Source organism: Vulpes lagopus, chromosome 2 (genome assembly GCF_018345385.1).
Source record: "Vulpes lagopus strain Blue_001 chromosome 2, ASM1834538v1, whole genome shotgun sequence".
Classification (NCBI taxonomy): Eukaryota; Metazoa; Chordata; class Mammalia; order Carnivora; family Canidae; genus Vulpes; species Vulpes lagopus.
Window position 1 is genome coordinate 60,146,072 of NC_054825.1, and position 13,299 is coordinate 60,159,370.

The 13,299-nt window shown below is 35.5% G+C and overlaps 1 protein-coding gene across 1 annotated transcript in view; it reads left to right on the top strand.

The window, feature by feature from the left end:
* MNS1 (meiosis specific nuclear structural 1) overlaps positions 1-13,299 on the top strand; it is a 34,588-nt gene that overhangs the window by 18,463 nt on the left and 2,826 nt on the right. The window contains exons 5-9 of the mRNA XM_041746474.1: positions 675-904; positions 1,627-1,843; positions 1,947-2,054; positions 8,039-8,296; positions 13,056-13,181. Coding sequence (XP_041602408.1) covers positions 675-904; positions 1,627-1,843; positions 1,947-2,054; positions 8,039-8,296; positions 13,056-13,181 — 939 coding nt within the window. The remainder of the gene's footprint in view (positions 1-674; positions 905-1,626; positions 1,844-1,946; positions 2,055-8,038; positions 8,297-13,055; positions 13,182-13,299) is intronic.

The following is a 13,299-nucleotide window of genomic DNA, read 5'->3' on the forward strand; positions in this document are numbered from 1 at the left end:
ACTCAGAGGGAATGGTCTTGAATGAATGAATTAAAAGCTACAAAAAATAGGCACAGTGGTATATATGACTCTTTAAAGATTATAAAGGACATTTAATAAATGAGAAATGAGAGACTTCAAAGGCCAATGGCAAGAAAGTTCAGACTGGGAGAAACATTAAGAGTGGTTCAGAGCTGTTTAATAGTAGACCTGTCTCAAAAAGAGTACCATCCTTGATGTAAATGGTAGCTGATACACAATGGAGCTAAAAATTGCCTCTATCAACTTTTAAATTAGAGAAAAGATAACTGTTGCTTTTTAAGCACAGTGTTAATAAAGTCCTTCTAATTTTATTTGCTGTTTTTCAAATGTGGAGTTATCAGTTATCCTGTATTTCCTTCAGACCTAATTGAAGGAATGGGAAGGCCTCTTTAGGGTTTGACTCATCATTTAAACCCTTCAGGTGACAGTAACTTTCCTTAGCTTTTAACCTTGACGGATGAAAATATTTTATGCAATAGGCTTTATAATATTCCATTTTGTCTGTTTTGAAATATTCTATGATACTGTGCTCATTTCAAATGTAATTACCAATATGGCTGGGTTTAGATCTATCATTTTTCTACTGCTTCATCTGAAAATGATATTCTTTTGAATATTTGAAAATGGAAAGATGAATTTTATCCTAATAACAGAAACGTGATGCTGAAATAGCCAAAACCATGATGGAGGAACATGAGAGAGTAATAAAGGAAGAGAGTGCTGCGGAGGACAAACGAAATAAAGTAAAAGCACAGTATTATCTGGACTTAGAGAAACAACTTGAAGAACAAGAGAAGAAAAAGCAGGAAGCGTATGAGCAGTTATTAAAAGAGAAACTCATGATTGATGAAATTGTTAGGAAAATCTATGAAGAAGATCAATTGTAAGTTTATCCCAGCTTCTTTATATGCCTAAACATTGAGATTTGATTTATCTTAGGCTTGTTGTGAAGATGTAAAGCAACTAAACAGTGCCTAATACATAGTAAGTCCTCAGTAAATGTTACAAACACATGAACTGAGATCAACTCCTGTTTATCTTCGTAAGCATGATAATTATAACAAATGCTTACTAAGTAACAGAATGATTAAACCTTTGTTTTTCTTAAATATGCTCGTATCATGTCAGAGGACTTCTGATCATTTCTTTGCTAGACAGCTGAGTGTAATGTAAATAGGTTGTTGGCCTTTCTATAAAGCAAGATGCATAAAACTTCACTAATAGGTTAGAGAAAAGTTAGAAGTAGTATTTTACTTACAAGATTCGTACCTATCATGTTTAGTGGCACATAGTGTATACTCAAAATGTTTGTGATATGAATGAATGAATAAACTATAAGTAGAAAAGCTGTGAAGTGTGATTTCCACTCAGGTCATGACCTAAGGGTTATGAGATGAAGCCCCTTGTCAGGTTCCGAGCTCAGTGGGGAGTCTGCTTGAGATTCTCCTCCCTCGCTCCCTCCCCCTGCTTGTACTCTGTCATTCTCTTTCTCTCAAATAAATAAGAAAAGCTGGTTTTCCCATATTATTGTCAATTGAAGGAAATGACACATTTTTCAATATTATTTGTTACTTTAAAACTGCACTGACTATTATTGCTTTTTAGGGAAAGACAACAAAAGTTAGAAAAAATGAATGTAACTCGAAGGTATATAGAAGAATTTCAGAAAGAGCAGGCTCTGTGGAGAAAGAAGAAGCGTGAGGAGATGGAAGAAGAAAACAGAAAAATCATAGAATTTGCCAATATGCAGCAACAAAGAGAAGAAGATCGGATGGCAAAAGTTCAAGAAAATGAGGAAAAAAGGCTACAGCTTCAGAATATGGTATTAAAATAATTACTTCTTTAACATTGGAGAAATTCTGAAATACTTATTAAGAGAATTTGCTTCCCATTAATGTTTGTGTGTTTCTGTAAAAATTTATTAGCTGACTCAGAAATTGGAAGAAATGCTGCGGCAACGTGAAGATTTGGAACAAGTGCGACAAGAATTATATCAGGAAGAACAAGCTGAAATGCATAAGATGAAACTAAAAGTAAGTTTTGGATATGGAAAGGATTATTAACATAGAGAAGAATATCATTTTCAGATGAAGCAGTAGAAAAATGATAGATCTAAACCCAGCCATATTGGTAATTACATTATGTGTAAATAACATAAACATTACAATTAAAAAATTTCAGGCTGGATAAAAAAGCTAGACTTGGGCAGCAGTTCACAAACTGCATAAAAAGTGTGATTCAATTGTGTTATCTATAAGAAACACAATTTAAGTATGAAGACATATAGTTTAAAAACAAAAGGATGGAGAGAGATATACTAAACACTAATCAAAAGCAAGTTAGGGTGAAATCAACATGTTAATAAGGTAAATTCATGTAGAGAATATAACAGCCCTAAAGGTGGATGAATCTAAACAAAGATTCAAAATGCATGAGGTAAAACTGAAAGGAGAAAAGACAAATCCATAATTATAGTTGAAGATTGCAGTATTCCTTCTCATTAGTGTATAGAATAGTCAGAAAACCACAGGATATAGTGTTGAAGAATATAAAAAAACTTGATCTCAAGATGACTTGCCAATTTTCTAATTTGGTTGTTTGTACATTTATTGTAGAGTTTTGATAGTTCTTTATGTATTCTAGATGCTAGTCCTTTGTCAGATGTGTAGGTTTACAGATATTTTCTCTTAATCTGTCTGTAGCTCTTTTTGTCTTCTTAACAGGGTTTCTCTCAAGCAAGTGTTGTCAGTTTCTATGAGGTCCAACTTACCAATTTCAATTTTTATAGATCGTAATTTGACATCAATTCTAGGAAGTTTTTGCCTAGATCCTGAAGAATTTTTTTTTTCTAAAATTTTTTTACTTTTATATCTGTGATCCATTTTCAGTTAATATTTTATATAGGGTATAAAAAGAAACTAAGGTCAAGATTTTTGCTTTTATTTTTATTTATTTATTTTTTTTATTTTTTATTTTTTTATGATAGTCATACAGAGAGAAAGAGAGAGAGGCAGAGACACAGGCAGAGGGAGAAGCAGGCTCCATGCACCGGGAGCCTGATGTGGGATTCGATCCCGGGTCTCCAGGATTGCGCCCTGGGCCAAAGGCAGGCGCCAAACTGCTGCGCCACCCAGGGATCCCAAGATTTTTGCTTTTAGATGTTCAATTGTACCATATCATTTGTTGGAAAGATTTTCTATCCTACATCAAATTGCTTTTACAACTTACTAAAACACAGTTGAGTATATTTGTATGGGTGTGGGTCTGTTCCTGGGATCTCTGTTTCGTTCCATTGATCTATGTATTTATTCCTTCACCAATACAACACAGATTACTGTAGCTATATAATAATTCTTCATATTTGCTTTAGCCTTTCTATATATATTTTAGAATAATCTTATCTCTAAAAAAATAGCCTTCTTGGGACACCCAGGTGACTCAGTGGTTGAGCGTCTGCCTTTGGCTCAGGGCGTGATCTTGGGGTCCTGGTATCGAGTCCCATATTGGGCTCCTTGAATGGAGCCTGCTTCCCCTGTCTCTGCCTCGCTCTGTGTCTCTCATGAATAAATAAAATCTTTAAAAAAAAAAAACAAAAGCAAAAATAGCCTTCTTGGTTTTGATAGGAATTGCATTAAATCTAAGTATCAGTTTGGGGAGAACTGACATGTACACTATGTTGAGTCTACCCGTCCATGAACGTAGAATGATTCTCCATTTATTTAAACCATCTTTGAATATTTTCCTCAGTGTTTTATAGTTTTCAGCATACAAATCCTGTTAGTGCTTTGTTAGATTTAAGTATTTCTTTTTTTTTTAAGCAATTGTAAATGCAATTTTAGTTTTAATTGTAGTGTCCACAGATTCATTTTTAGTGAATTAACTTTTTTATGCTTATCTTGTATCTCACAATCTTGCTGTATTCACTTAGTAACTGTAGGACTTGTTGTTTTTCCCTATATAGCCAGTCATGTTTTCTGCATATAAGAACAGTTTTCTTTCTTTCTCATCTGTATCCGTTTTATTTCTTTTTCTTGCTTTTTTGTACTGGCTAAAACTTCTAGCATTGGCTACCACTATGCTGGATAAGAGTGATGAGATAGACATCAACTTTCTTTGTTGCCTATCTTAGGGGAAAGCATTCTGTTAATTGTAATTTGTTTTGTAGATAGATGCGCTTTATTAAGTGGAAGATGTTCTCTTTTCCTGTTTTTGAAGGTTTTTATCATGAAGGAATGTTAAATTTTGTCAAATGCTTTTTCTGCATTTATAGAATAAGATCATGTGCTTTTTCCTCTTTACCTTGGTGGATTACATTGATTTTTTGAATACTGAACCAGCCTCGATTCACTGAAATAAATCCCACTTTGAATAGGTGTATAATTCTTTTAATATATGGCTGGATTATTAACGGCATAAAAGAATGTTAAGTATGTACATGTCTTTTTAAAAAAAAACTTAATGTAACTCATATATATATATATATATATATATATATATATATATATAATATCAAATTACCCAAAAAATTAAGAATAAAATGATGGATGAAGGCATAACAGGTATATATAAACAAATGGGAAGCAGATAGGCAAGGTCGTCATCAGATAAGTAGAACATCAAATGAATCCCAGATATCACAGATGAGGGTATAATTGATAATGAAGGTTCTAAAGAATAAACGTTTAACTTTCTATCAAACATTGCATTGAAGTATGTAACTTTAGAAGCTATTAAATCTCTAAAGAAAATTTACCAGAATAACCAAGGAGAAATGGTGCTTAACACCACTATATTTTCATCTTCTAACTGAAAGTCTGAAAATATTTTTTTCAATCATTATTGGTTGAAGAGGAAATTTGCCGGTTAAATTTAAAGGATGAGATTACTACATATCAAAATCTTAACAGATTTATAAAACTGATCTCTGAGGCAATTAATTATTAAACAAGAAATATTGGTAAAATTTATCTAGGCGGCCAACTCAGTAACTTAGAAAAACAAGACAAATTCAAATATGAGGCAATAATATGGAAGGAAATCATAAAGATACAAGTGGAAATTTCCTGAAAGTAAGGAAAATACATTAGCATAATTAATCCGATTACTTAGTATTGGGGGACAAGGATTTTACTCTGGAAAAACATACTAAAGAAGAAAAGCAAACCAAAACAAAAAGGACTAAAGGGTCCATAAAGGAAAAAGATTAGAAAATAGTGAACAGTGGAACACCTGGATGGTGCATTCAGTTGAATGTCCAACTCTTCATTTTGGGTCAGCTAATGATCTCACAGTCAGGAAATGGAGCTTCACTAGGCATGAAGCTCAGTGTAGAGTCTGCTTAAGACTTACTCTCTCCCTCTCCCTTTGCCCCTCCTCCATCCCTGCGCACACGTGCTCTTTCTCTTAAATAAATCTTTTAATTTTTTAAATTCATTTATTCATGAGAGACAGATAGAGGCAGAGACATAGGCAAAGGGAGAAGCAGGCTCCATGCAGGGAGCCGGATGCAGGACTTGATCCCAGGACTCCGGGATCACGCTCTGAGCTAAAGGCAGGCACTCAACCACTGAGCCACCCAGGCATCCGTTAAATAAATCTTTTTAAACAAATAGTGAAAGGATCATTCAATTGTATACTCCTAAAATGGGAAGATAATTTAATGTACAATATTCTGCATTAAAAATACGGTGATTTCAAAAATGGAAAAAGCAGATGAAATAAAATTACTAAGGATATATCATATGAAAAGCTTTTGATGCCCTGCCTCATACCCTCTTATTCCTACCTTTGATTTCAGTGACAGCTGTGGGGAACATTCCTGAGAGCTTATACTGACTCTGTTGACAGCTTTCCAAAGTGTGGCAGTGTTGGTGGGGACAGGGAGTTAACACCCTCTGGGGCATCCCTCAACCAACAGGGGACAGAGATTAAAGGATGAATGCTTCTTCCTGTCAGCCTTGGGGACAGACCTGAAAGATGCTCCATGCATTCCTTTCAAGGTCCTGGCAGGATTCACCCACAGTTGCCCACATAGTAACCAGTTCAGTGATGCACCCATGTGTTGGCTTTTCTTCCTCCCCTTATTTCTCTCTGCTTGACGCTCTCTGCTGCTTCCTGAGATCTCCCTCTCATAAAAAATGTATATACAAATATTTGTATAAGGCTCTGCTTTCAGAGGAGAACCCAGACCAAGATACCTCTGAAAGTTTCCAGGCTTAAAGTAGTTTTTATAGCAAAGTATTTCAAACCTTCAGTGAATAGCTATTTCTTAAACCACATTATGGGATGTAAAATTATGTGGTTTATATTACACACACACACACACACATAAAAAATCCTGACCCAGACAGGATAAAGAGTACAGAATACTTTTCTAGTTGAAAAAAATATAATCAATTGTGTTTTGTTTTGTTTTGCTAACACTTCCCTGATTTTTAGCCAGATGTCTTTATCATTGATTGGATTATACTAAAATTTGTATGGTAGATGGATGCCAGAAACGTCAATAGTTCATTTGGTTCAATGTATGTTTTCTGTGTATATGGTATTATGACAAGCTCAGAGGAATTCAAAGCTGAGACAGTATTTGCCTTCAGTGAGCCTTCTGACTGACTTCTATACAATACATGGCAGATGAACACAAACTATAAAATCATAAAAATACTGTGCCTAGCATCCCAAGGAAAAACAATATATATAATATGTAAAATAATTTAAAAATGTGCCCTCTAGGAATTTACTCTTAGTGAGGAGATAAAAGACATGGGAATATGAAGTAAAATTAAATGATGGGAAAATTAAATGGTATCAGAGGCCCAGATGTGGGAATTGAAGTGATTGGAAAAGACTTTCTGGAGGAGACAGGATTTGAACAGATTCGATAGAGATAAGTGAGGAAAAAGAGGTTGAATATTCAAGATAATGAACAAAGTTATTATAACTGATGTTTCAGATTGACTCACTTAAAACCCACTCCTGTCCTTTTTGTCTCAATAAAGACTGTAAAGTTAAAACCACATTTCCCTTCTTTTAGCTAGAATTCTTCATAGGACCTAGGCTATCTTCAAAGTTATCACTTCACCTCAAGATGTGAAGATAGAAGTGAGCAGTAAAATTGCAGTCACACGTGGAAGACTGGGGCATTGAGAGTAGCTTTGGTAGTTACTGCCATGGAACTTGAGCCACGATGGTTAACCAAAGATAGATGGGAACCAAGATGGCAGATGCTTCCCTGGCCCTGTTGGAGGTTCTTTCTCTGCCACCTGTTGGCTTGTAGTAAATCCCTTATAGTTTGTGTTACCTGTAAGAGCCCTGACCACACAGCTGTTGTTAAGGCAGTATTTCGAATGCCTTAAGGATAATGGCTTGCCTCCTGGAAATTGTGTTAGAATTTGGTAAGGTTGGTTACAGTTGAGAAGGAATTAAAATTTACATCAGTCCTAACTGGATGGATGATAAAGAAAAAATAGTAAAATGTTATTGATAGAATCTAGGTGTTAGGTAGATGGGTGGTCACTGTAAACATTTTTCAGTTGTGTTTGAAATTTTTCATAATAACATGTTAGGAAAATTAAAGCTTATAGGAAAAGAGTTTAACTGCTCTAAGTAAACTTGAATTTCCCCCCAAAACTTGTGATTATCATTTCGAGATTATTCTGAAAAATACTTATCGGTGATTTGAACCAAAGTTTCAGGCAAGATTCTAGAATGATTCATAGTCGGTACAGATTTCACAGTCCACAGATTTAATAACCCCAGGTGTGCAAAAAGTTTTATCAGCTCCTTCCAAAATATATACAAATTAAAATTTAAAAATAAGTCAATCAAAAACTAACATGTCCTTTATCCAAATGAGTTTTAAAAAGATGGGGAAAAGTGTTATCTGGAAGAGGTTTAATTTTTCAGTTTTATTTCATATTGTAACACTGTGCTCAACCAAACTCTCTCCACCCTTTCATTATAAATCTGCTGCAAAGAAACAGTTACTGAATTAATGTTTATATGGATTGTTGTTTAGGAGGAAGCAGAAGAGAAATTGAGAAAGCAAAAGGAGATGAAGCAAAATTTTATAGAACAAATGGCCCTGAAGGAACTAGTACTCCAGGCTGCCAAAGAGGAAGAGGAGACCTTTCGAAAGGCTATGCTCGCAAAACTTGCTGAAGACGATCGGATAGAACTGATGAATGCTCAGAAACAAAGAATGAAGCAACTAGAACACAGGAGGGCTGTGGAAAAACTCATTGAAGAGCGTCGCAACCAGTTCCTTGCAGACAAAGTAAGAAAAACTGTTGCGTCTTTTTTATTATCACTGAGTAACAATCAGCTCATCTGTTCCTCCACTAAATGTTTAACTGAGACCTTTATATGTGCCAGAGGTGGTTAGGTATCTGTTTACTAATCAGATGGTATAGATATTTCTGACCATTTACTAATGCATTGAGAATATATTGATGCTTTCTATGTACTGGTTACTGGTTGGTTGGTTTTGAGAACATAAATACAACCAAGTCCATGATATCTATGGGTTTATGGTCTTGGTTAAAGAAAATATATAAGAACAATCATTATATAAAGATATAGGCCAAGTACCTGTGATAATAATTATAAGGTGTGGGGATCTTAGTATGGTAGAGGGGACACATCATGAATGCACTGGATGCTATTTTAAGGAAAATGGTCTTTATGCAGGGGGACCCGGTGAAGAATTAAGAAATCTAGGCAGCCTGGGTGGCTCGGCAGTTTAGCGCTGCCTTCAGCCCAGGGTGTGATTCTGGAGACCAGGGATCGAGTCCCACGTCAGGCTCCCTGCATGGAGTCTGCTTCTCCCTCTGCCTGTCTCTCTCCCTCTCTGTGTCTCTCATGAATAAATAGATAAAAATCTTTAAAAAAAGAAGAAAGCTACATGATAAGTTCTGCTTGGCGAGATGACTTGAGTAGAGCTATTGGGGGTAGACATAAGGGGAGTAAGACTGGAGACAGGGAGTCCAGTTAGGACATTACTATAGTTAAGTCCGTGATAGGCAGAGAAAGCCCATGCAAATGGAGAAGGGGCCTGTCCAAGAGATACACTTGATGGGGCTTGGTGACCAGTTAGGTCTGGAGAGGTGAGATCAGGATTATAGCTGCTGCTGCTACTACTAAATAATACTATTGCTTCCATCTTCAGTGAGTGAGTAGGTGAGGTCCTAAAGAAAACAAAGAAAAATAGATTTCAAAGGGACATGTAATTCCATTTTGTCCACATTAATTTTGAGGCCCCAGGGAGATTTCTTAGTTGGAAATGTAGATTTAAGAGAGAGGGAACTAGATTTGTGCCTTTGGACACATCGATTTGTCAGTTTCATTCATAAGCCTGAAATAATACTTATATAATCTGCCTCACTAGATTGTTGTGCTTTGAGAACCAAGTAAGATAACATGTGTTTTATAAACATAAACAGCTCTAAATATGAAGAGTACAGATTAGGCATATGATATTTTAAAATATTAATAGAAGTGGTAGTGATAACCACTAACATTTATTGAGTGTTTACATGTGTCATTCACTATTCTAAGTCCATTAAAAGCAAAGTGATAACCTTAAACTTTCAACCCTTTGAGTTAGGTACTATTGGAAACTAAGGCAGAGGGAGATTATATATATTGCTCAAAGTTTCACAGCAAGTAAATGGCAGAGCTGGGATTAATAATTAATAAAGTGATGATATTTTCCTGTATGGGTAGACAGGAAGAAAAGACTTGATTAAATATAAAATTATACTAAGAACACATTTCTTAAATCTGTAGTGTAAACATTTATAGAATTTGGTAGCTGTAATTTACTAATTGTGCAATTTAGTTGACCCATGAATAGCACAGGTTTAGGGGTGCTGACACTTCCTCCCCAACCCCAGTGAAAAACCCACATACACTTTTGACTCCCCCAAACTTAACAGCCTACTGATGACCAGAAGCCTTACAGATAACATAAAGATTTAATTAGTTCTTACTTTATATATGTATTATATATAAATATATATATATATTGTATTCTTATTTTTTTTAAGATTTATTTATTTATTCATGAGAGAGACAGGCAGAGGGAGAGAGAGGCAGAGACACAGGCAGAGGGAGACAGGCAGAGCTCCCATGCAGGGAGCCCGATGTGGGACTTGATCCCGGGATCCTGGGAGCATGCCTTGAGCCAAAGGCAGATGTTCAACCGCTGAGCCACCCAGGCGTCCCTATACTGTATTCTTAAAGTAAGCTAGAGAAAAAAAAAAATACTAGGAAAATCATAAGGAAGAGGAAATACATTTACAGTACTATATTGTATTTATCAAAAAAATACTGCAGGTAAGTGGACCTGTGCAGTTCAAACCTGTGGTGTTCATAGGTCAACCGTATGTTTATGGAAGAACTTTGTGGTTTTACCTGGAAATACATAATAGATGAATAAAAGCAGAAGGCTATTCTAAGTTGGCAGCATATGAAATTACCACAATGAGAAACTTGAATAATAGGCAAAGGAGTTAGGAGGAGGAGGCAAAAAACAATGACAAGACAAAGAAATGGTTATAAAGGCAAGAGAATCTGGATGGTCTATCATAGAAAACCAGAGGGATCAGCTCTGTCTTGTGCCTATTTCAAGAAGTGTTGAGATACTCTGGCTTTCCTCTCTTCTTACTCATTTCACACCATAGTTCTGTTGCCGTATTTCCAGATGTCTAAATGACATAAATCTTACAGGTGCATTAGAATTAAGGTTTCCACAATTGAACATTCCAGACATTTTTTCCAATTTCTGAATCTCGGTTAAAGACCACATATTCAGTCACCCAAGTCTATGACCTTGGAATCATTCCTGGATTTTTTACCCATTCCTATCTAATAATTTTAGTCAGCCACCAAATTCTGTTGACTTCACCTCAGCACTAAGTGTTAATCCAGTTTCTTTTCTTCATAACTTAGCTCAGACATTCAATATCATTACTGTGGACTACTGAAACTGTCAAATGGAAATCAAATAAAACTGCCTGAAGCATAGATACTTCTACAAACAATTTGCCTTAATTTTTTTCTAATGTAAATATTCCTAGTATGAAGTTGTGTGCTTAAAATATCAGTGAGATTGGGTTACATCCCAAGGGCAAGGGTGTTTTCATGATCATGGAACATATTAATCCATTCTATTACAATCCTATAAGGCTTTCACTCTGTTATTCAGATTTCAGAGAAAATCCTAAATAGGTACCTACAGTTCTGTCTAGCTTTAAAAAACCATATGGTTAGTCAGACAAAATCTGAAACTCCCCAGGAAAGTTTACTACCAGCGATTCAGAATTTGTCCTAAATGGACAAATTGGTTTCAGATTTTTTTAAACAACCCTTATTCTAAAAATGTTTATTAGGATTTTTAATGTGTTTACCACATCCTGAGAAATCTTGTATTCTACCCAAGTTAGGTTTTTGTCCAGTGATGTACAATCTCTAACAAATGAGCTTTCCTCACATCACAGAACTTTCTTGGATCTTCTTTTTATAAGGAACAGATCAGTTAGGATTAGGTTTGACTACAGGTAGAGAGTACCAAATAAATAGTGGCTTAGTAGATAGTTTACTCTTCTCCCACATAAAAACCTAAAGATAGGCAATTCAGGGCTGGATGGAGGCTTTATTCAGTCTTCAGCAACCAGGCTCGGCCTAGCTTTTCACTGTGGCTTCCACAGGGTATAACTTTATCTTCATGATCTAAATTGGATCTTCACCCTTCATGTTTCAAGCAGGAGATGGAAGAGGTGAAGAAGGCACAAAGTGGGTGTGTAAGATTGATTCCCAGAATCTGCATATGACACTTTTGCTTATATTCCATTGGCAGAAACCATGTCCTGTTGTAAACACTTCTGACTAGTCATAGGGAGCCTTTGAAATGTAGTCTCAAAAATATTTCAGGTATAAGAATTCCATGGCAGATTCTGTTACCCTATTTCATCTTAGAGATAAATAGGAGCCACTCAACTCTTTCAGTAACAAGATGGGTAAGAGTAATAAGAGTATCTTTTCTCAATTAGCTGTATCAATGGTGCTTCTGATTCTGTAATACAAATAGTATCATAGTAGACAAAATACTCTCATGAGAAGCAATTATAGGTTGAAGTGGCCGCAGATTTGGCTGTTTCGCAGCATCTGTCTTTATCTTCATCTGGTGACTACGAAGAGTTATTAGGTTATGTAGAAGCTAGCTAGCCTCCCATTGTAGCAAGAGAGACAGACATACTCTTCTAGTTTACATGACCTTGACAAGGAGAGGTCTAAAGAAATAGTGACCCTCGGAAACTATAGTTACTGCACAGACAAGCTTAACATTACTACTCCTTTAATTGTAGATAGGAACTCACTACTTCAGTGGTTTGCCTTTAGCACTCTTCTCTTTCCAAGAGGATTATTTGGGTACAACTCCATAAGAATTCTTTTAAGACCTAAAACTTTTTAAAGCTGGTCATCTCTTTCATAGTATATGGTACAGAATTTTGGTGTGGTTATGTAAGGGCATTCAGAACTCTCCTAAGAAACATTGGTTTTTCTGTTGGAACTCTCGTGGCTACTCTTGGGCCTCATGCAGGCTCTTAAAACTTTTAACGTTCATGGAAATATTTACTTTTTGTAGATATCCCTAGTCTGTTTTATCCAACTTTTGTTTTACACTGTAAGCTGCCTTTAGCACTTGACATATGGTAAACATTACATAAATATTTGAATTAGGAAATCCTTCCTTTGAACATTTTTTTCCTTGGTAATGAAGATACTGTCCTGAAAATATATACTTGCCTCCCTAAAATCCCAGTCATGGTTATTGTTTTTGTGACTTTAAGGGAATAATGACTGGAAAAGAGATATGTGTATATATAATACATGAAAAAGACATGTACTATATAGTATTTTCTGAAGTTAATGTCAAAAATAGTTCATCAATTTTATCTAATTTGCTGCAAGCATAGTTTTGATAACTTCTTAAAAGACTAATGTATTCTGTAATAATAAAATTTTGTTTCCAGCAACGTGAACTGGAAGAATGGCAGTTGCAGCAAAGACGACAAGGATGCATTAATGCAATTATTGAAGAAGAAAGACTAAAACTTCTTAAAGAACATGCTACAAAATTACTAGGATATCTCCCTAAAGTAAGTGAGATTTAACTCAAGGTATAATCTTCCTGTCCTCTACTAGCAGGGAAAATACATGGTAATTAGGATTTCAGGGGGCCTGTGTTTCACTTAGTTCTGGCGTTACAAAGCAGCA